The sequence below is a fragment of the Gossypium raimondii genome, chromosome 8, assembly GCF_025698545.1.
Source record: "Gossypium raimondii isolate GPD5lz chromosome 8, ASM2569854v1, whole genome shotgun sequence".
NCBI classification, from domain to species: Eukaryota; Viridiplantae; Streptophyta; class Magnoliopsida; order Malvales; family Malvaceae; genus Gossypium; species Gossypium raimondii.
In genome coordinates, this window is record NC_068572.1 from 23,606,092 (window position 1) to 23,631,508 (window position 25,417).

At 31.5% G+C, this 25,417-nt stretch overlaps 1 protein-coding gene and 2 long non-coding RNA genes across 3 annotated transcripts; 1 reads left to right on the plus strand and 2 right to left on the minus strand.

Annotated features, from left to right (window-relative positions):
- Positions 1-3,050: 3,050 nt before the first annotated feature.
- LOC128042946 (uncharacterized) lies at positions 3,051-4,433 on the minus strand. Its single transcript, XR_008198565.1, has 3 exons — positions 4,214-4,433; positions 4,052-4,121; positions 3,051-3,926 (listed from the first exon to the last, which is right to left on the minus strand). It is a non-coding gene; the product is annotated as an uncharacterized LOC128042946 (long non-coding RNA).
- Positions 4,434-4,654: 221 nt separating this feature from the next.
- On the plus strand, positions 4,655-6,425 carry LOC105791063 (probable fructokinase-7). The gene is made up of 5 exons (XM_052634461.1): positions 4,655-4,920; positions 5,004-5,144; positions 5,341-5,457; positions 5,765-5,852; positions 6,003-6,425. The coding sequence occupies exons 1-4, from the start codon at positions 4,819-4,821 to the stop codon at positions 5,786-5,788; spliced, it is 384 nt and encodes a 127-aa protein (XP_052490421.1). The 5' UTR covers positions 4,655-4,818; the 3' UTR covers positions 5,789-5,852; positions 6,003-6,425.
- A 2,901-nt stretch (positions 6,426-9,326) lies between these two features.
- LOC105793591 (uncharacterized) lies at positions 9,327-10,204 on the minus strand. The gene is made up of 2 exons (XR_001133491.2): positions 9,929-10,204; positions 9,327-9,647 (listed from the first exon to the last, which is right to left on the minus strand). It is a non-coding gene; the product is annotated as an uncharacterized LOC105793591 (long non-coding RNA).
- Between the last annotated feature and the right edge of the window lie 15,213 nt (positions 10,205-25,417).

Consider the following 25,417-nt stretch of genomic DNA (forward strand, 5'->3'; position numbering starts at 1 on the left):
TGAAAGAAAGATTAGAAGACTATTCTCTAGGCTCTTGAAACTCAGGTACATTACGAGCAACCCCTTGATTGGTGGTTGAAAAATTACTTTGTGCGTCAATGGGTACTGTTCGATTGAAATCAGTTGACATTTTTAATCTATTAGAAAATAAGTCAAACTGATCAGGAGTCATCACACTATCACGGGCTATAAAATGGCATGTATTCCTAGACTCAATACATGCTACCTTCTGTCCTAAAATCAACTAAACCGTAGCTCTAATACCACTAAATGTAATACCCTATACCCGATACAATTACTGTCCCGAGCTGTAAGATATTACAGCTATAAAACTTTAACATATTTCATAAATTATATCAAACATAATCAAAATAATTCATCACCAATCATTTCCATTCAAAGTCTCATTCCTTATAACCGTTTCATATATTCGTTTCATTTTATACATTTAACACCCGATGAACCAAATGAAATAACGTCAGATACTCAAGAACAATGCTCACAAAAAGTGTGACTGTAATTGTAACTGTAAATGCTTACACTAGCTATGAAATGGGTCAGTTCACACGAGCTGTGTGTCAGGATCTTAGGCTAAATGATGCTACTCACACGAGTCGTGGAGAATCCACAACAAATGCAGGACCTCAGCCAACGGTAGGATATTCAAGACCAGCACCCAAAACTGTAAATAATCCCTAATGACATGACATTTGCATCCTAAGCATTCACGAGGTTCATATGGACCATTTTTCATATCTATATCATTTAGTCATATACATATTATTTCATCACAAGAATTCATCCATGTAGTTTCCCATTTTCAAACATAACCTTTAATTTAATTATCATTTCAACTTAGTTCATTTAATCTTTTACCATTTAACCAGTAAATGAACTCAATCATGACATATATAGATAGATTAATATCACAAAACAACTAATTAATTTTTACTAAGTTATGAACTTACCTCGACTAACATGGATGCAAAAATAAAGCCGACGACTAATCCAAAACCTTAGTTTTACCATGATTCAAGTCTAGTTTATTTGTTTCTTGATCTAAATAATAATTTAACTCAATTAAATAATTCAAGTAGCTTAAATTTAAAGATTCTAACTTATAACCCATTTTAATGTAAAATTACGAATTTACTCCTAACATTTTAACTTTTGTTCAATTCGGTCCCTAAATTCCAAACTCACGATTAAACCACAATTAATGAAATATCATAATGATTTTCTTTAACGTCCTTTACAACCCATAGCTTTCATCATTTCATAAAATTACCATTGAATTTTACCATTTTCTCAAATAAGTCCTTAAGCTCAAGTTCATAAAAAATCACTTAACAAAATGTGTCTATTTAACAACCAAGCTTAATAATCTATCAATCAAATTCACTAACACTACAAACTCATTCATGGAAAGTCCCTAAACCTTTAAAAATTTTACAAATTAACCCCCGGGCTAGCTAGATTAAGCTAATACGAACTCGAAAACATAAAAATTACTTCAAACTGGACGAAATATTATACCATGCATACCAAGATAGCTTAGCCGAAACTTGAAGATGAAAAATGGTGGTATTTTCCTTCTTAATTTTTGATGATGGTGGAGAAGAAAGATGATAGCTTTCTTTGGTTTATTTTTGTTTTAGTTTAATTTATTTAATTACTAATTTACCCTTAGATTATTAACTAATAACTAACAAGAATTTGTCCATAAATGTCCACTAGCCACTTTCATGGTTTATTTACCATGTAAGTTCATTAATTTACTTTTTTAAAGTTATTTAACCCTTTGAACTAATAGAAACCCACTTTTGCAACCTTTACAGTTTAATCCTTTTTACTAAATTAACTATCTAAACCTTAAAATTTCTTAATGCAAATTTAATACAACTCTAATATAGCTCTATAGGCATTAAATAAACATTAAAATACCAACTTGCTCGTCGGAATCGTGGTCCCAAAATCACTATTTCTGACGCCACTGAAAATAGGTTGTTATAACATACCTTCATTAATACTCCATACTTATGTTCATGGACAATCTTATTAATTAGTTTTTAGTTGATTACGCCCTAAGTACACTTAGAGACAATGGTTGGATACTCGGGACCAATCAGCCAACACACCATAATAATAGAAATCGTGGCATTAGTGTTTGAAAACCAGATTAGAATCACACCAAAGTGCCATAAATGGAAACACCAAAGTGCTAATGACAAGAGTGCCAAAGTACTCATATCAGGAATCCCTTATTGGCAAGCTAATAGTATCCAAGCCAACTCACTAAGCTACTAGGGCTCATTTATCAATCTAGATTGCCAGAAATTTTTTTTACAATAATTATTCGTTTTAGTGTTGATTTTCATGACTTATGTTTCTATAACAAAATTTAGTAAAAATTCCATGGCTTATGCCATCATAACATGATTTAATAGAAATCTCACTCCATGTATTATGCCAATATCATTTCTGTCATAAATATGGTTTTTAGCCATTTTGTAACACCCCAAACCCAACCTAGACGTTATAGCCAGATTTAAAGGTGTTACCATAAATCAATTGAAAACATAATAGAAATCTCACTTCATGTATTATGCCAATATCATTTCTGTCATAAATATGGTTTTTAGCCATTTTGTAACACCCCATACTCGGCCTAGATGTTATGGCCAAATCTGAAGGTGTTACCGTAAATCAATTGAAAACCTAGAATTCGTTTGTCTTGAAAAGAAACCATTAGTTTATATTTTTGTAGAAATTCGATTTATTAGAAAATGCATCTTTCCTCCTCGATTGGAGAAAACTTTTGTTCAGATTTACATATTTTAAAATGGTTGAATTTGCAGCAGAAAACTTTTAGTTGAGTGCAATTCTGAAAACAAGGTTGTTTAGAAAAGTCCAAAATTTTGATAATCATATTCAAATTAGCCGAAAAGCTTAAATAATTAAAACAGAAAATACACAGCAAAAATAAAGTCCAAACATGAAACAGTCCAAGATAGTCCAAAAATGCCGAAATAATAAAATTAAGAAATATATAATGATTAATTTATTTATTTTAACCAAGTTCCGTCACACCGACCCATCCTAAGTATGAGGGTTACCTAATTGACAAACAACAGAAAGTGAGTTTTTGAAACTTATTGTGTAGCATATCATATAGAAATCAATTAGACATATAGATATATATATATATATTAGAAGCAGAGCTTATCAAAACATAACAGATGCAAATATATATAATCCTATCCCCATCCACTACACACCATCTCTGCCATCCCAACACTCCATATAGGGTATTATAAACCCATCCAACCCTACACACTGTTTAGTGCTGGTATGACACTTTTCAGAATATTTGCAGCTGAGCTACCAATTTATTAAGTGATTTATCGCTGTTTACAAAAAAATATATGGTTGTGCCACCAATTACGATAGAGATAGCCTACACTTCTATCATATACACAAGTCCCATCCCAAATGCAAATGCAGAACTAACAGATGTCAAATATTTTTATGATATACATGCTTATCATGACCAATACAGAACATACATAACACTTTTCAGATTATACATACTATAGATTTATCACCTCATATATGCGTTCATATGTCATATTTTATGCTGACAGATGGTCAAATTTCATGTTTTATAACTTCATTGATCACATACAAACCCTATGGAAGGCCTACATTCGATTCAAATGATATTTACGGCCTTAGGCACGCGTATGGCCTACACGACCTCACACATGCCCTTGTATGGCCCACACGGCCCAATTGGCCTAAACTATGTGTCACACACAGCCCAGCACACAGCCTGTCACATGGTTTTGTTGTTCGCTAATTTTCAGGTTTTTCGTTACACTCATTTATTGTTTCTGAAGTGAATCCACTCGCAAGACTTCCAAAACCTAAAATGATTAACCCACCTGATTAGCAATGATTTCCCAATTTTCCAACTAACACTTCCATTCAAAAACGTTAGTATAAACATTATTAATCTAAAATTTAGACTCTTAGGTGTTCTAACACTCACCCAAAAATCCACAGCAGAACCAAGTACCACTGACTCACAATAGGAAAATTTTGAACTTCTTGATTAACACCTAACAACAAAAATTTACGAGATTAAACCACGCTCCAATGATAATTAAGCTATTAATCACAACCCTTATACAAAACTATAGAGAACACTTACCTATGAATTCCCGTAGAATCATAATCGCACAAAAGAATAAGGTTGAACCCCATACCAATTCACAAGGAAGAGATTAAAACAAAATAACAAAGAAATCAAGAACAAAATAGCACAGGAGGCGTAAATGAAAGAAGGGAAAATAAAGAAAGTACAAGAAAGGAAGGAACAAAAAGAATAGAACGTGGAAGCACAATTGGGAAATGTGGGGAATTTGGGAAAGATTAAATGAAGTAAAATAAAATAATAAAAACCTTTTTTTTTCTAGCCATTTAATTTTTGAAAAGAAAACAATAAAAGAATCATGATAACCATCTATCAGATACCGATAACCACACAAAATTTTTTAAGAATTTGAATTTAACTTATTCACGAGAACAAGGCAAAGCATAAAAATTTTCCACTAGCTCGTGCAAAAAGTCGAACACATGATTAAAAGGTTTACAAGGACTTAACCATTGAACCATTAAGCTTATCATTAACACAGATTGACCAAAAATAATTTTTAACCCCAACAAACAGAGTTAGGTCTAGGGAAAAAATACTTGAATTTTCCCCAAAGATAGATTTGAACCCAAGACCTCAAATACATAAAGAAGTCTGGAAGCATGCTCTCTTATGATCCAAATTTAAGATTGCCACTATGGCCATCGCCAGAGGCTGCTCGAAAAGGCATAATGAGTATATGGGATCAATCGGACATTATTAAGGTATGGTTTCTTTTTATCATGAGACTCATTTATGAAATGTTCGTGCTACTGCATTCATTTGCTGCTAACCTAAGAAAATGCAGGTAAGCGAGGATGAAATTACATTCTTAACCGGAGGTGATGACCCTTATGATGATAACGTGGTGATGAAGAAGCTTTTTCATCCTAATCTTAAGCTTTTGGTTGTAACCGAGGGATCAGAGGGTTGTAGATATTACACCAAGGTATGATTATCTCTTCTTTGCTTTTCTTTGAAAAAAGATTGGATGTTATGAATTTCACTAATAATTCTCACAATCCAAGTGGACTTTTTGTGGACTATAAAATCCTCTATGGAGCCAATGCCCTCAACTAAAGATTATCCGAGTTCTAATGATGCACTGATTAAATAAGTGATATCAACCTATATATCCTTTGCAGGCATTTAAGAGCAGGATTCCTGGCATTAAAGATAAACCTGTAGACACGACAGGTGCTGGCGATGCGTTTGTCAGTGGCTTATTGAATAGCCTAGCTTCTGATTCAAAGCTATTTCAGGTAGTTACAGTTGTTACATTGGTTAAGATACATCATTTACAGTATCTTCTTTCCTAATGGTTACTGATAAATTCCATATAACTAAACTTACCCCTGGAACATTGTTAGTGCAATTTATATGTTGTGTGTATGTGTGTATTATTATTATATATATTGGGTTTTTGTTTCTTGATTGTTAAATATGAAATTAGGCATAGGGTTCAAACTTTGGCGAGGGTACTTTTAGTTGTTTGAAACTTCTTTGGTTTTACTCGACTTGCATTCTTTTTACAGTCATCAATATATTTTTTACATTTCTTCCATGCAGCATGGAGTCACAAGAAGTAATTGATGCAGAACTCTCAGCTCGTGTTCTGCAGTTGATAAATGTCACTGATAGTGGACTGCACAGTCAGGTACACTGAGCATAGTAGCTCGGTTTTGATGATATTTATTTTTAATATATATATGTAGTATGATTTTAATGTTGAAATCTTCATTTTCCTTGTATTATAATGTTATAACTGTTGCCTGGACTTGTCAAAATTTATCACCTTTGTCGTCAGGAGGATTTAGGATGTATTTCTGGGATAGTGAAAACCCAAGACTTGTCTTCACGAAATGCCAACAACCTTGTGGATGATAGACAGGATCTCTAGATTGTCGGTGCCATACGGGATAAGGATAGAAAAATTTTAACTACTTCAATGAGAGAAGACATGAAAACATGCAGATGAGAAAACTTCCAAGCAAGTTCATCCTCATATTATGCATTTTGGTCTACTTTTTTAAACTAGTGCAATTTTCCTCACTCGTGTAGATTTCGTAATACATAAAACTATTTAAGGTTGTTTAAAGTTGTACTGACTCATGCCTACTCATTGCCATTTTGAAATGTAATTAGGAAGTTGTTCCGAAACGCACAATACAGATGGAAGAAGTCATACAAGTTTCTCATATGTATTATTTATCTTAGCTTTGATCCTAAATTTTTATTTTTACTTTAATATTTACGACAACTTGAGTTCTAACTTTTGGATTTTAATTGTGTTATTAATTTATTATTTTAAATTCTAAAACTAAATTCATTAATTTTTATATTTAGTTTTAAAGTTAAAATTTTATAGAAAAATTTAATTTAAATAATATTTTTTATTTATCCTTAAAAGTATATTTAAAGTTCAAATTTAGAAAATAAAACATAATATAATATTTATCATAAAAATAAATATAATTTGATTAAAATAATTTTTTTAAAGGTTATGTTTTTAGCGGCGTTTTTGCAAGAAGCGCCGCTAAAGGTTTGATCTATAGCGGCGTTTGTGGTAAAAGCGCCGCTAAAGGTCTTGGTCTTTAGCGGCGTTTGTGGAAAAAGCGCCGCTAAAGGTCTTGGTTTTTAGCGGCGTTTGTGGGAAAAGCGCCGCTAAAGGTCTTGGTCTTTAGCGGCGTTTGTGGGAGAAGCGCCGCTAAAGGTCTTGTTCTTTAGCGTCGTTTGTGGGAAAAGCGCCGCTAAAGGTCTTGGTCTTTAGCGGCGTTTATTTCTAAAAACGCCGCTAAAGTTAGCGACGCTGTCATTAGTGGCGTTTTTTGCGGCGCTTCTGAAAGCGCCGCAAAAAGTATTTGCAAGCGCCGCTAAAAGCCTATTTTGGTGTAGTGAGATAAGTTGATAGGGGTTCCAATTGCCATCCATTCATGTTTAATTTTTGTCAAATTGTGGCCTAAGCCTTTAAAACAAGATTCCAACGACCCAAAATAATTTTAGATATCAAGTATCATATTTAAATATTATTTCTATCATAAAAGTTTCAGGAATTGACCAAATTACCATTTTGCTCTTTTTGCATTTTTTAGTGATTTCTTCTCGAAATTCAATACTTAGATCAAACCAAGTTCATAATTCATCATGAATTTTTTTTTATATAAATATGTGAGTAATGAAAAGCGCACTTTAGGTCTTTTCTCAATAAAATGGGAAAACTATAATTTAGTCCATGTACTATTCAAAATTTTGAATTTATTCCAAAAGTGATTTTCATCCTTCCAAATCACATTCCAATTCATTTCATGACAATTAATCCATAATAATTCATATTTTTTCACTTTTGGGTAATTTTGCAGAATGGTCCTCATACTTTTCAAAACTTGGAATTTAGTCCTTTTAGTCACATTTTCACTTTTTAAATTCTTTTTACATAGTCCCATCTCCAATATCAAATTTCTTTCATAATTTTTTCATTCCAATTATTTTATAATTTCTTTTAATAATATTTTCGATGTTGGAGCTCAAAATCATGTCATGTATCATATTAGAATTTTCAAGGCATTATCATAACAGTTGAAACGATGATAGAAATTGAAGGATATAGTTGACGAGAAAAGGCATAAACGAAAAATTTGTGAGTGGAGAGAAGAATGTTAATTCGGGTCTAACCTGCATGAAATAGGAAATGATTTTAGCTCCTCAAATTTGATAATAGTTTATCAGCTACATGGTGAAGGGAACTATCCTGGATGAAGAAAGTGGCACAGAAGATTAGGAGGAAAGAGAGATTGAGTTCGGTGGTGGATGTATTAACACAAGATTTGCCCTAATCTTATGAGAATGCAAAAGATTTCTGAATTTGAGGGATGAAAATGCGTTGGTTCTATCCAATTTTGAATTTGGGAGATTATCTATATTTCATTTTAATGGGCTAAAAATGCCCTTAAATGTTGGGCTTTTAATAGCATTTTTCCTTGGGTCGAAAAAAATTGAATTTTTTTGGTATAAGCTGACCTTTTGTTGTACCCTCACCAAAAGATTACCAATAAAAAGTGCTCTTGTTGTAGCGTCTCTTGTTAAAAAAACGTCCCAAAAAATATATAATGTAGGAATTGAATTTCCCTAAAAATAATTTCTTTGGAATAGTTTTGGGTTAAGATTTTACTGTGTATTTAAGATATTAAAAAATAATAATTAAGACATGTGATAAAATTTCAATTCCATTTTTTACAGACTTGATACCGTAACTAAATTATGAATACAATCCAACAATAAAGAATTATCCCAAAAAGTCTCTTATATTGTAGTAAAAACTGTTAAAAGATTTAATGTTTAATGAAGTAGATGATTTAAAATAGAAAAGGAATGCATGTGCATAAGATTCTTTGTACAAACAAATTTATAATAATCCTTGTATGTCCAAAAGAGGGGTTGAGATGAAATTGTCCCTAATCAAGTTTTAAAATATCTTTTTTTGTCTTTTAAATCATTTTTATGGGATTGGTTGGGAATTGGGATTACCATTGCCATTCCTGGACTTCTAAAACTCCTTACTCCATGAATGGGTATATGAAATAGAAATTGCATTAGATTCTCTCTCTCTCTTCAATTTAATCAAATAATTATGTTTCTACTTCCATACTTAATATCCATTCCATAATTTTTATATTATTTGTTATTTTTAAATAATCTGATTGTTAAATAATATATTCTTTTAATATTTATTTAAAATTTTCAATAAATAGCATACATAATAAAACTATCTTTTACATATATAATTTATTTTATATCATAATTATTTTAAACATATTAATAATTTTGTATGAAATTGTTATTGAAAATGGAATCTTCAATAAATAAATAAATAAGAGAGTTAGATATGTACATTAGAATACAGTGGTAAATTTATATTATTCTTTTTCATACCAAGCATATTTAGAAAAACTATACTCCGTTTGGTTTAAAATATATGTACTATTTTTATTTTCTTGGAAAATAGAAAATATTCAAGAAAGCATATCTTGTTGAAAGGTTTTAGAAATTATTTTAAAAATGAAAATGAAAATATATGAAAATCAGAAAATAATAAATAATTGTTTTCATTAAAGATGCAATGTAAAACTGGAAATAATGAAAACAAGCGTCTTTAATTTTAAATGAATTGAACTTGGTGTACAAGCCCATTTATGGTCCAAATAACCAAAACCAAATCAAATTAAAACCAGGCCCAAATAAATCCAATCCAGAACAAGCCTAAAATCCTCAGGGCCCAACTAACCCAATTACCCCAAACCCATTTCTAGCAGCCCAATACAAACAAAAGAAAGAAAGAAAGAAACAAAACCTAACCCTAGGTGCGCCGCACCTAGGGTATTCTGACCCAACTGCCGCCGCCCTAGCTCTGCCACCAACTGCTCCGCCGCTCCCACGCCACTTGCGCCACTTGCACCTGCAAAATCAGAGAAAGAAGTGACAGCAAAGATTAAAAATATGTAAAAAAAAATCGGCTATATAAGCCGTTCGAACCATTGTAAAAAGGAGGGATTTTGGATGATTTTCGAAATAAAGAAAAAAAACAGATTCAAAAAACAAAAACAATCAAGCAAATCGAAAAAAACGAGGGAAAGGTTGAGTTCTTTTATTTCGCGCCGTTTGTTCTTCTTTACTTTTTTATTTTTAGTTTTTTAGGAGATATACATATATAAAAATATATAAAAACAAAAAAATTACCTTTTTTCGAACTTCCGGCCGCCGTATGCGGAGACGCCGGCGCCGGCGACCGGTGTGGTGGCCAACAGCCAGACCCCTGGTCGGATCTCTTGAGGGAGGGGGTTTTTTTTTTTTTCTTGAGAGAGTTTCAGATATTTTTTTTAGAGGAGAGAAATGAATGTTTTTGAAATTTTTTTGGCTTAAATAGCCCAAACAAAACGACGTCGTTTTAGTCGACGTCCTTAAGCCCCAAAACGGCGCCGTTTTTCCCTTAACCGGGATTTTAACCCGACCCGCCTGGAGGATCTGCGTGTTTTCAACCAATGGCATATTTGCGCGCTCAGTCCTTCCGTGTTTATTTTCTTTTAAATTTACTCCTTTTTGTTCATTTTTATTTTCTTTTAATTTAGCCCCGAAATTTTGTTTGATTTCTGATTTCGTCCCTGATCCTCCAGTGCACTGGACAACAGACACGTGTCTAGGTTTGGGTTTTATTACCTGTTTGGTCCTTGACCTTTGCGCGTATTTTGATTTTAGTCCTTTTTTGTTTGTTTTATTGCGGTTTTTACCCTGTAATTTTATTTTTGCTCCCAATTTCGTCCCTATGTTTTGTTTATTTGTTAATTTAATCCTTTTCCATTGTGACTTTTATTATTATTGAACTAATTAGATTATTATTATTATTATTATTATTATTATTATTATTATTATTATTATATTTCTATTTATATTTACTTATCTAAATTTTAAATATATTTTGTCTTATTATATGTTATCATTATGCAATTACTTATATCTTTTGTTTTTTTTTAACTATAGATTATTTACTATTCTATTATTATTATTATTATTATTATTATTATTATTATTCACTCATTTATATCTTTAATTTCATACTTTGTTATATATATACATATATATTTTATATATATATACATACATATTTATTTTATATTTTATAATTTTATTTATTTTCTTTGTTGTTATTATTATTTTACTTGATATTTATTTATTTATTTATTTATATGTCCATTATTATTTTTTAAATGTTTTACTTTTATTTGCTTATATATTTGTTACTTTGTATGCTATTGATTTGTCCTTTTATTTAACTTATTTTTGTTGTTATTGCTCGTATTATTTATGCTTACATCATCGTATTTATTATTGTTTTGTCACGAGCATTAACATCGTGTTTTGATTTCTACTATTACTCATTAAATTGTTTTTCATTCAATGTATAAATTATGACTCTTGAATAAATGAAATTTCGTGTTTGGATTTGAGAAAGTCGTATCCTAACTTACTGGGTTTCGATTTTCGCAATAAATCTTAATACACGAATCTTTTTAAACTTATGCTTCAAACGGTCTTGGAAATTAAGAAAAGATCAAGTCCTAACTTACTAGGCCTGATCTATTTTTTTAATCTGAGACATCTAAATATATTTTAAACAAGCAATTTTTTTAGCATTCATTCGCGTATCGAGAATTCAAGACATTATGTCCTAACTTACTGGATATGATTCTCTTTCTCGATTAACGTAAAATATGTTTTTTTTCAAAAATTTTTAACATTTTAATACAAGGATCGTATTTTAAAAATTTTTCAAAGTTTTTAATTTTTGACACTAAGACATTAATTAATCAACTAGGTACCAATTTTGGGCATTACGAGTGTGCTAATTCTTCCTCGTACGTAACCGACTCTCGAACTCGTTTTCCTGTATTTCGTGGACCAAAATTGTTATTTTAATAAAATCAAACCATTTATTAAAAACAACTACTTTTCGAGATGACCCGATCACATCTCATCAAAACAAAGATTGGTGGTTACTCCCGTTTTTGTTTTCATTTTTAAAATCTAAGTCGACCCCGTTTTATCAAAAAAATGGTGTCAACACTTGGTTCAAACTTATATAAACGTAAAAATATTTTTTTAATAATTTTTTCAAATTTTAAATTTGATTTTCTAGTTTGAATCTATATAAATGTATTTTTTTTATTTTATTTCTCATATTTTTATTATAAAAATAGGTATCAAACATGTTTTCATTATTCAAAAATATTTTTTATTTACCGAACATTTTTTCAATTTAAAAAATAAAAATAAGAATTATTTTCTGAAAAATAAAATGAAAATAGAAAATGAAAATAGAAAATATTTTCATAAACTAAATGCAACCTTATAATTTCTATCCTTTCACTTTTTACTCATTTAATTTTTCATCTTTCTAATTTTCTTTTCATTTTATCCAGTAAAGCCTTAATCCTTAAAATAACATGTGATCCTTCAAAGTACCACTATTAATGGATAATTCTTTTCATTGCATGTGTTGGTCCTACTAATTATTTATGTATTAGTATTATTTATTCTCACGCTTAGTATTAAGTTAAATTTTGGGTTAAATTATAGAGTAAAATTTAAAGCTTATGATATATTTGGAATTTAGTTCTTATACTTTTGCTTTCAAGAATTTAGTCCATTTACTTTTCAAATTAAAAAATTTACGACCAGTTGTTATTATTATTAAATTCACTGGTGTGACATTTTGAAATTAAAAATAAGCTCTCTTGGCAGCCATGTGACAAAAAGAAAAGACATTGTAATTTACCTAAATTTAACAAAGAATCTTAACGATGCCAACATTTATAAAAAGACCTTTGGTCCCTGACAATCTTGATATTAACCAAATTGGTCCCTCTAAAAAATCAGAGCAATTTACTCCCTATCAATTTTGAAAGTGAACAACTAATGATAGTTAATTACAATGTTAATGCTTTTCGACAAGTATATATTGATATTATAAGAAATTTAACTTTTAAAGTTTATACATTCTATCAATTTGATCTTGATTAAATAAATTTAACTTGCAACATCTACTCATTCTATCAATTTGGTCATGAATTAACTATTGGAATGTTGGTACAACCCATGGCGTAGTGAAAAAAATAATTCAACAACTGTAACTCATGAATTCATGTGTGAGGAATGAATCTGGGTTTAAGGTAAGTACCAAAGTTATACCTTCATCAATCTGAATAGAGAAATTTTGATGATGGTAGTTTGTTTTGATGCAGTAATCAAACCACAACCACAACGTTTTGATTCAGCCTCTTAGGTATCCATCCTGGAAGAAAACAATTAGAAAACTCTTGAAACTTTGTTTGAGGATTTCAAATTTTTTTCTTTGATGCTAGAAAGATACCATTTTGAGTAACTAATCATGGTAAGAAAATAAGAGAGTTGTCTTTTCTTCTTCAAAGCATTACCTTTTTGAATTGACATAAATCTCGAAGGGGGATTTTAGGGATCACATTCATAAACCTTAGACACTTTCCAAAATTATATCAATTTATATCAATCCTTTAAATTCTTCTTTGATCGAAATTATCGAATAAATTTATTTAATAAATTCGTTAAAATAAATTTATCTAGATAAAATAGAAACATATTTCGCAATATTTTAATTTGACCACTTTATGTGTGTTAGCATGCATAGATATCGTATATAATTTTAACCTTATCAAATTAATTTAATTTATTGACAAGTTAAGTATAATCCCAACTATCTTGGACTCTGATCATTCCAATCATAATGTGTAACTATATAGGATCCTTTAACCTAGCAAGTAATATTAAAACACTTCCAATATTATGAATAGTAAGTGACAGCTAGCAACACATCACTGCTACCTAAATTATAAGAAGTTGTGTGGTTCGACATAGCCTTTCTATGATAATAGCATCATGTAGTATATCCTTTTTTTCCGTGAAATCTATATTGAACACAAGTCATGGATTAATCAAACTTGTATAGTCTAATCTTTTGTTTATTACATCTTGAGTAGACTTAGATAAATAATTATGTATGATAGCTGATATTAACTCATTTGAACATGATTATGCATTTTTAGTCTTACCCGATCAAAGGGCTAGAGATATCACTCCGATTATATAGGAGGGACAAATCCTATATTGATCATTCATATCGCACTACATATATTGTGGCATCCTCGACACCAGTCTTTATAGTATAACCATTTATAGAAGACGTTTGGCTGTGTCAAAGCATACGACTTACAATGTTGGAACTGTGATGATCTCAAGTCTAAAAACCATATGTATAATTATCAATCACTATGAGAAATATCGTGACTATTACATAATAATCCAAGAAGCATTCTCATGGTATATTGTTCTTTAACATATACTTATGTTGAGTTGATACCACATATCCATAACAACATTTTGTCATCATTCAAGAACATATTAGTCTCAATGCATTAATGTTGTCCAAGCCTACAATAATACTTGCCTAAGGACATGTAAAAATAATCATATTATTCTTAGGACTTTTTATTAAACAATTTATTTAACCCACGAAATAAAGGCTAAATGTAATAATGCCAATGTCTTTATTAATTAGCTAGGTAAACAAGTATGTTATTACAATCATCACATGATTGGTCTTTGAGAATACTCTAACATTAAAAATTTAGGTTGTAACATTTACACATATCATCAACATTTACACGAATATATAAATATTGAGAAATAAATTTGTTATTATACCAATCGAAATTATGTACAATTAACGAAAAATATTAACACCGTAATTAATTGCCATTAGTTGCTAATTTGATAAGAATTAAATTGCTTCAAGCTTTTTATAGTGATTGATTTGCTCAATATCGAAATTGAGAGAGATTGGAGAAGTGTTTTACGCAAAAATTCTTAAAATTCATGTCAGCTTTTTTTTATTAGAATAAAATATTTAGATTAACTAATGACATCGTAAAAGTTAAGACACTACACCAGAACAGGTTTTTAGCGGCGTTTTTTAGGCCTTTAGCGGCGCTTAACGCCACTAAAGGCATTTGCGGCGCTTAAAGAAGCGCCACAAAAAATGCTGCTAACGACAACGTCGCTAACTTTTGCGGCGCTTACAGAAATAAACGCCGCTAAAGATCATGTTCTTTAGCGGCGCTAAGGAAATAAACACCGCTAAAGATCCTATTATTTAGCGGCGCTTATGAAAAAACGCCGCTAAAGATCATGTTCTTTAGCAGCGCTAAGGAAATAAACACCGCTAAAGATCATGTTATTTAGCGGCGCTTAGAAATAAAACGCCGCTAAAAGTAATGTTCTGTAGCGGCGCTTGGTCAAAAACGCCGCTAAAAGTAGTGTTCTTTAGCGGTGCTTATTTCACAAAAGCCACTATTTGATATGACTTTTAACGGCGCTTTTTTAAAAAACGCCACTAATTTTGGGATTTTTTAAAAATAGAATTTTCTATTTTTTTCAACCCTCCTTCAACAACAAATCAAAAGCAACCAGATCTAAACTAACCAAAAACAATAAATTTATATAATATTTCAAATTAAATGACTAAAATAATATTAATTGATATAAATAAAAGTGAATTCATACTTTTCTTTACAAAAACGTTAAAAGTTAAAATGATAAAAATGTAAGTGCAATATACACTATGACGGCGGAAGTTGCGAATGCTGAAACATCTTCATCATAATCTGAAGCTGCTGTTGAAGTTCGTCGTACTTTTTGCTCTGCTCTGCTTCTCTCGATACCGCATCTTTTTGAAGTCGTAGCTGTAGTTCTTCACATTTCTTTTGAACCTCTGCTTCTATCGCTGCTTCTCTCGCTGCGGCCTCTGCTTCTCTTGCTGTAGCCTCTGCTTCCCTCACTGCCGCATCTGTTTTAAGTTGTTGCTGAAGTTCTTCATATTTCCTTTGAACCTCAAAAGTGGTCGCTTGCATCTGAGCCATCTGGTCTTTTAACCTCTGAACTTCAGCTTGAGATTGACTCCCCGAAGCCATGTATTGGTGCGAGCTGGATCCAAAATATTGGGTTGGGCTGATAAAAGATCCTTGAAATCGAACCCGACCATACTTTTCAGGACCCAAAACTTCAGTAATAATTCGGTTATCAATGTCTTCAAGATTAACAGAATTATCACTAGAAGCAATCGCTTCGTACTCCGTCTTTTTTTCATTTAGTTTTTCCTAATAAATAAATCACATAGTTAGGAACGCAATATATTAAAAAAAACAAATACAATATAACAATAGTCACATTACAAGCAATGAATTAAACCATTAAAAAATAAACACTATAAATAACTAAAACAAGTCAAATGAACATTAAGTAAACGTACCATAATTTCACCAGCTTCAGGAGTCATAGCAGATCCATCTTTCTTCTTATGTGTAATTTCAAAAAGTTGAAGGCGTCCAACTTTTTAACCGGACGACCGTTCCTACAATATAGTAGTAAAAATATTATTTAATAGAAAGTTATACATATTTGAGAATATTAAAAAATTAAAAATACCTCTGCCTCAGCTACACATGCAAAACTTCTCGACCCGGTTGTGTGAGTGAATTTTTGTTGCTGCCGGCTGCTTTTTTCAACTTGTTCACGATCCTACGTTATAAAATTTTTAGTACGTAAATAGTAAATACTATAAACCAAAATAATTACAATAGTTTGGAAGTACGTCGTACCTCGCCTTTCTGAGAATGCCAAAATCTAACCGCATCTTCCCATTGGTACCTCAACATACCCGGTGGGACATTTTGCAATTTCTCATCGAGGGTTGTTTTTGTCTTATAATAATTTTTCTTCAAAGTATTTTTATTGTCTCTCCATCTTTTTCCCAATGCCTTCTTTACATAAGCATCCGAGACCTCTAAAGCAAACCTCGCCTACAAAACACACAAGTTAATAAAGTAAATATAAATGAAACTATTTCCCAAGCATTACAGATGACATTAACATTTTGTTACCTTAATATTATCGAGGGCTTGATTTTGTTGCTATCGGGCATTTGACGCCATGACTCGTAGTTGATAGGCAACATATTCTCATTTCGTGCTAAAATGCTCATGTATCCTGCTAAAAGTCGAGCTTCTGATCCAACAGGCTGACCAAAACTGTTTCTGCATACCTTGACACGCTCGACTGGATCTAACTCGTATAACTCTCTAAGTAGCGTACGTCCTCAACCTCTGCGCGTCCCACCATTTTCAGCTACAAATGGTATATTATAATATAAGAATTTGAAAAATAAATCAATTATAAGTCAACACGCATGTAAATTAAATGTAAAATTACTTTGAACTTCCGTAGGATCCTCAGGTGTAATCAGAACATTCGAAGATCCAATTGCTGTCTGTTGTTCAGTACTATTTGTTTCTGTGGAGTTTGGATCATTTTGAACAATGCTTTCCCTTAGAAATTTTCTTCTAGGCATTTTATCTGCAATACATATAAAATGTAATTAAACTTAATAACTAATTACAATAATAACAGCACATATAAAATAGTTGAAATATATAATAAGACCAAGATTTAAATTATGATATTACATATAATTAAACAATCGTAAAATCTTACTACATCATTATTCGTAAATATCTTCATCCGTATCCTGACGAACCCATTGAAATTGTGCACTAGTACTAGGGATATTATCGTTTAATTTTTGTTCTGGAAATGGCAAAGTTTCTAATCTGTCATCGATGTTATCTCTACTTCCACTGCCCATGTCAAACAAGTCTCTAGGGATGTTACGGAGCACAATGTACCAACCCTCATCAGTTGGATCTTTTGAGTAAAAAACTTGTTTGACTTGAGATGAGACTACATACGGCTCATCTATCAGTTGTTGTCCTGTGTGAATCAATCGGTCAAAGTTCACCATTATAAAACCAAATTGATCTTGCTTGATTCCACGAGCTGTATTAACATCGGCCCAATCACCTCGAAATAAGACAACTTTCCATTTGCCGTAGTAATCCAACTCAATTATGTTAGTAAGATGTCCGAAATATTCCACATTTCCCTCGAAGGATTATTGTCCCTAGCACTAGCATAACTTGTAATTGCAGAATTAACAACTATTCCACAATTTTGCGTTCTCCTCAACCTCTCGCGATATTTTGTATAAAATCTGAATCCGTTGATGAGGAACGCACTATATCTTTTAACCACTCGATTTGGATCTTGGGAGAGCCATTTAACTTCGTCGTCTACGTTCTTCCCACTCCAAACCTTTTGAATGGAAAGTAAACTGAGTAATTAAAAATGTTATGAAAAAACATTATTATTTGTAAGCGGAAACTCCAACTGCATACCGTTTGGCTTAACCATTCATAAAAAGATTCTGTAAACAACTTATCGATATCTCGATGTTGTGTTCTTCAGGAGCGCGAACGAGATCTCAATATTTGTTTGTACTCACTGTGTTAAAAAAATGTTCACTTTGTTAGAAGATAAACAATTATTAGTTTGATAAATATTTATCAAATTTGTAGAACTTACTTCCGTATTCCAATGATTAGTGGTGAAACAGAACATATCGATGTGTTTGTACCCACGATAAATGATCTAATTCTGCAATTTCAACTTTGCCGATTGGTTCTCCAAAACTTTGGAACAAATCGACTAAGTTATGGTTAGCGAGTCCAGCATTCCTATTTGGTCTGTTCAACCTTGTTTCAACATCTTCCAAATATCTTGAGCAGAAGGTCATACATTCCTCGCTTAAGTAGCCTTCAAACAATCGATCCTTCGGATATCGCATTGCGGCGATAAGACTTTAATTTGGATAGGAACCTAAACACAATATACAACATTATCAAAAGTTGTAACTAAAGGCATAGAGGTGAATGAAGGAAATTTTAAAAATTTTAATTAACACCTTTCTATGGGATACATCCATCGATAGAAAACAGGTCCCTCAAGAATTGCTTCGTGCGGGAGATGGATTATCAAGTGAACCATAATGGTGAAGAATGAAGGTGGGAAGATTTTCTCCATGTTGCATAAAGTCAAAACAGCTCGATCCTGTACCTTCTGAAGTTCTTGAACATCCAAAACTTTGCCACAAATGGCTTTCATTATATTGGATAGTTCAATTATACAAGACGTCACCTTCTTAGACATACAACATCGTGAAACAACTGGCGATAAATCTTGCATTAAGATGTGATAGTCATGTGATTTCAGCGAATATAATCTTCGATCTTTAACACTAACACATCGAGATATATTTGATGCATACGCATCTGGAACCTTTATATCCTTCAGCACCATGCAAAACAGTTCTTTCTCTGTCTTGGACATTGAGAAAATAGAAGGCGGCAACCGATATTTCCCATTCGGAAGTGGATTGGGATGAAGATCAGGCCGAATTCCCATTTGGACTAAATCAAGTCGACTCTGAAAATTGTCTTTTGATTTTCCGTCGACATTCAAAATTGTACCCACAATGTTCTCGCAGACATTTTTCTCAATGTGCATAACATCAAGATTGTGTCGTACAAGGTGATGCTCCCAATAAGGCAACTCAAAAAAATACTTTTTTTCCACAAGTCCGCTTCATTAGGATCGTCCTCTTCATCAGAGTCCTCATCAGCTTCATCATTTGATCTTCTATTTCTTTGCGTGTTTGGCGGTTGGTTCATCTTTCCATAAATGAAATTCATATCTTCCAACATGAACAAGATTTCAGAGCCACTGGTCTGTGAAGGAGCTTCTCTGAACTCTTCAGTACCGTCAAATGCAGAACTCTAAAATCTAAATCTATGATTTTTCGGTAACCACCGACGATGGCCCATGTAAGAGAACTTCTTCCCATTGTACAACCATTGCGAACATGTTTGTGCAGCACAACAAGGACATGCATAACGACCCATGGTACTCCAACCGAATAAATTGGCATAAGCGGGAAAGTCATTAATGGTCCACATCAAAGCTGCACGTAAATTAAAGTTCTCCTTTCTCAGTACATCATATGTCTCGACACCAGCCCATAATTGTTTTAACTCTTCAATAAGTGGCTGTAAATAAATGTCGATATCATTCCCGGGCCCTTTCTCTCCAGGGATAATCATAGATAAGATAAGGGAAGATTGCTTCATGCAAATCCACGGAGGTAGATTGTAAGGAACAAGCACTACTGGTCAAGTACTGTAGGCAGTGCTCATGATCTTGAAAGGATTAAATCCATCAGATGCTAGCCCAAGCCTCACACTCCTAGGATCGCTTGCAAAGCTTGGAAATTTATTGTCAAATGATTTCCAAGCTAAAGAATCTACCGGATGCCTTAGTAATCCATCATCGGTTCGTCCATCATGGTGCCACGTCATTGACTCCGCTGTCTTCGATGACATGAAAAGCCTTTGAAGCCTTGGTATCAACGGAAAATACCGTAAAATCTTAACCGGCTTCTTTCTTGACTGTGCATCATTTTCATCTTCGTTCCCATCTTCTGTGTTTCTATTTATCCAATGGGAGTGGCCGCATACATGACAGCACTGTTGGTTTCTTCGATCGCCCAATACAACATGCAGTCATTCGGGAAACTATGGATTTTGGTGTACCCAAGACCTAAATCTTTTATCATTTTCTTCATATCTTTGCAGGATTGAGGAATTTTTACAAATGGAAACATCTCTCTCAAAAACTCTAACAGCATTGTCAAAGAGTTCCCCGTCTACCCTCCCAAACATTTTAACTGAAAAAGACGAATACAGAAAGATAATTTTGAGAATTTTGATCCCTCATACAGTTATTCGTTCATGTCATTAAGTAGCGCGTAGAACTTCGCCGCTTCTCCATTCGGCTCTTCATGATGTACACTTCTTCCGGGTTTGGTAAAAGTATTTCCACCGAGATTACAATCATCAAATGCCACAAAGTCGGCTGGGAACGACTGTAAACCATGATTGTGAATATTAAATGCATCCCGCAACATCCCTTCCATGTCATCCCCTCTAACAGACTGATGGTAAGCAGTACTATCATAAGATACATCCATCATTGAAGAGGAAGTACTAGGCGGGCATTCTCCATGAAAAAGCCATTGTTTATAACCCCGAATAAACCAATCAACAATTAGATACTCATATACAACTTCACGATAATGCCAGTTTATGTTGACACACTTCTTACACGGGTAAAGAATCATGTTCTCTTGGCTTGCATATTGAAATGCAAAATTTAGAAAAGTCTGTACTCCATTTCGATAACTGTCGCTTACCCTTGACAAATTCATCCAAGACCGGTCCATTTCTTATTTCTTGAAGTCTGATTTTCACCAGAAATTACAAGGGTAAGTTGTTCAGTGGTAAGTATAAATGAGTTATGTAGGTATATCATATGTTACATAATTTATGTATTAAGTAAATTATGTAAGTTATGTAAGTTATGTATTAAGTAAGCTATGTAAGTTGTGTATTATGTATTTTAATAGTTATCAAAGTAATGTATGTTATGTAAGTTGTAAGTTATGTATTTTATGTAACTTATGTAAGTTATCAAAGTAATGTATGTTATGTAAGTTGTAAGTTATTATGTATTATGTAAGTTAGGTAAGTTATGTAAGTTATGTATTATGTAGGTTATGTAAGTTGTGTAAGATATTTAAGTTATGTAAGTTTTGTATTATGTAAGTTATGTATGCTATGTATTATGTAAGTTGTTATGTTATTATGTAAGTTATGCAAGTTTAAATATAAGCTTGTAGATAACTTATGTAAGTTAATATGTAAGTAATGTATTATGTAAGTTTATATAAAATTTTATATAAGTTATGTATTATGTATGTAAGTTATGTATGTATGTTATTATAAGTTTGATTTAAGTTATGTATTATGTATGTAAGTTATGTATGTATGTAATTTTATATAAAATTTTGGTTTAAGTTATGTATGTAAGTTATATATAAGTTTATATATAACTTATGTAAGTTATTATGTAAGTTATGTGTTGTGTAAGTTTATATAAAATTTATATATTTTATGTATGTAAATTATGATATGATTTCCAAGCTTTTCAAATATATATAAAATTTTAATAAATATATTAAAGCTGTATATAAATATATATATCAAAGATGTTTTAAAATATAACTTTGAATACATTTCATTTAAAAACAATTTTTGTTATTAAAGAAAATTACGATTTGAATTGCCATTACAAAATATATATATTTGAAAAAGTATATTTTTATTTTAATAGAAAATATAAATAAATAAACAAATTTATTTGTATGTAAAAGATTATTAATCATTAACATAAAATCAAGTTGCAAATATAAGATCGATAATTTTATAAATTTGAAGTAAAATTTATAATTGCAACACATAATATCGAAATCGATGATTTATAAACGCTAAATCGATTAAACGATTAGCCCATAATTTATTCAATTACTCAAATATATAAAGTTATTTAAGAGTTGTATTCAATTTTAATAGTTTAAAACAATTGCCTTTGCCGAATAGCAATTCTTAAATTTAAACATCAAATAATGTAATAAGTTGCAAAGTCAAATGCAAATTTAGCTAAAATGGTAATTAAAACTAAAATATACAACTAAAATATAACAAAAAATTAAACAATTTGACTTTTTTTATAAGAAAACTAAATAGAGAAACATAGGAATAAATACCTTAAATTTCCTCAATTTGAAGCAAATCACGGAAAAAAATGAAATTCATTAGTACCGAAAAAGCGAAGTAATTAAAGCCAAAAACTAAAAAAAAGAAGTTTATACTCACAAAGTTAGCTAAACTAAAAAACTAAAAAAAACTAAATGCATAAATGATTTAAAGCCATATCATATACATTGTTTCTTTTAAACCAGCACATATAAAAACTATTACATTATTTAACTATAAATAACCTATCATCAAAACTGATCAACTTGCTACTGTAAAAAAGGTACATGACAGTGAATTAGATGATATTAGAGGTTTAAAAATGAACATATGAATATATGTTGAAACCTAACCTAACCAAATCATGCGGGAATCACATTTTCTTCTAAATTAAACATAAAAAAAAAGTATGTTAACTGCCAATTTGTTTCAGTATTGGACCCATCAATAATATAGAATGCAAATGAATTCAAGAAATAATACATTTCCCCTTAAATGGATGCTGAAATAACTCCATCGCCAATGATATTAAAGAAATCATGATTAAAACAAAACGAAAACCATAATTTTAATAATGATTTCTCAAAATAAATCATGATTAACTATATTTAATATTGTGTTTTATATTTAAACGCAGCACATATAAAAAGCAATTGTACGATTCAATCAATTGCAGTGAATAAATCGGAGGTTGTTCCAAGGTTATTGTTTCAACTCTCCAGTAACAAAGAAACTCACAAATCCACAATTTCCTATTAACACTGCTATACACCAGTTATTTATCAACCACCAATCAAAACAAGCTCCAAATGCAGATATAATAAATCTAAAACGGATTACAACATTCATACCACAAATCAATTTTGGTGTACCTCACTTTCTAATTTGTAAAAGAATTTGTCGATTGACACCAGAAATCCACAAATCGGGTCGGATAGGGGTTTAAGGAAGGAGATGAAGAAGAAGCAACAACGCATCAAGGCAACACGGAAAGAAACCTTAAATTTTTTTTTCGCTTTTTATCTAATGATTCACCACATTTTTGATGTTGTTTAATCGAAACCCTAAAACCCCAAATAACTTAGACTGACCTAAAACCCAAAAAATTTAATCGAAAAAGAACAGAAACGGCTTACCTATTCAATCGACAAATCTAGCAGCTGTGCCCACCTTGTTTCAAGATCGACTCCGACCACCTTTCTTTCCTTTGGATTTTTCGTGAAAAGTTTTCTCCCCTTTCGACACTTAGAGAATTTCTCTCCTTTCTCTGCAATTTCCCTCTTGCTGAAACAGTTCCTACGACACAGATAAGTTAATTTGTCCTCTGAAGAAACGGCGCCGTTTAAGTAATTTTAAGTGAGTTTTGCGGCGTTTTGTGGAAAAACGCCGCTACTGATTCCCTAACACGAACGACGCCGTATATTGCAATATTTGCGGCGCTAGAGGAAAAAATGCCACTAAATTTTCAATTACACAAAGAAGCGGTGCCGTTTTCACAAAATTGTAGACATAGTTGTGGCGTTTTCCCGAAAAACGCCACTAATAGAGTACATCATTCAACTGAAACGACGCCGTTCTGACAAAGTTTCAAGAATATTTGCGGTGCTTCCCTATAAAACGCCACAATAGGAACTGATTCCCTAACACGTAACGACGTCGTATACTGCAATATTTGTGGCGTTTTTGACTAAAACGCCGGTAAAGGATACCTTTTGCGGCGTTTTTATATAGAAACGCCGCTAAATTTCTCTTTTTTTTTGTGTCTTACATTTAAATAATTAATTACCTATTTATTTAACAAATACATAATTACCTACTTATTTATTTGTTTATTTATTTATACCAAGATTATTTTGGTCCTATATACAAATTCAATAATTAATAACTATATATATATCCATATATATCAAAAATATATCAAATGGTCATTAATTTGGGTTAAATGTTTTAAATATATAACTATTATTAGTTATAATATTGTATCATTTAACAAATCTCAAATTATAAATTAACCTTGTAATCTTCATATTAACCAATCAATTTATGTAGCTACGTACATGCATAAAGTGATCATCTCGCTATTATACTCAAAACTTATCTTAATATTAAATTTATTCTGGATCTATATTTTACAAATATATAAGAACATATATATTTACCTCCAAAATTAATCAATCTAATATTAACCTCTTAAGAAACCCTAAACCCCGACCAAACCCCTAAAACCTCTCTAACCCTTAAATCCCACTAAATCCTAATTAATCCTGTCCCTAACCCCTAAATTCACGTGTGTAACCCCTGAAGCATAACCTAGCCCCTAACTCTTAAACCATAAATACCAAACCTTAAATCCATATATACCGGCCCGTACTCCTTAAAATACCATGCATCGACCAAAATATTCCCTAAATATTCTTTAATAATAAAAAAATATAGTGAAAATCTATTAAACAACAAGTTAAATATATATAGTTAAAAATGTTGTATAAAGTTGAAATAAGGTAGCAATATTATATTTATGACAAATTTTCGTATGAAGCTTCAAATGTCCTCTTAACAAATGGATGAAATTTGTTATAATAAACTTGGTACAACAAATTTTGTCTCTTTATATAAAAAACAATTTTTTTTATAAAATTTGGTATAGAAAATGCATTTTTTTTCGATAATAAATTCGTAAAGGATGAGGACACGGGTTAAATGGCCTTTAAAGAAACAGCGCCGTTTAAATTAATTTTAAGTCATACTTGCGGCGTTTTTGAGTAAAAACGCCGCTATTGCATGCTCTTTTGCGGCTCTAGAGGAAAAAACGCCACTAAATTTTCAATTACACAAAGAAACGGTGCCATTTTCACAAAATTGTAGACATAGTTGCGGCGTTTTCCCGAAAAATGCCACTAATAGAGTACATCATTCAACTGAAACGACGCTGTTCTGACAAAGTTTCAAGAATATTTGCGGCGCTTCCCTATAAAACGCCACAATAGAAACTGATTCCCTAACACGTAACGACGTCGTATACTGCAATATTTGTGGCGTT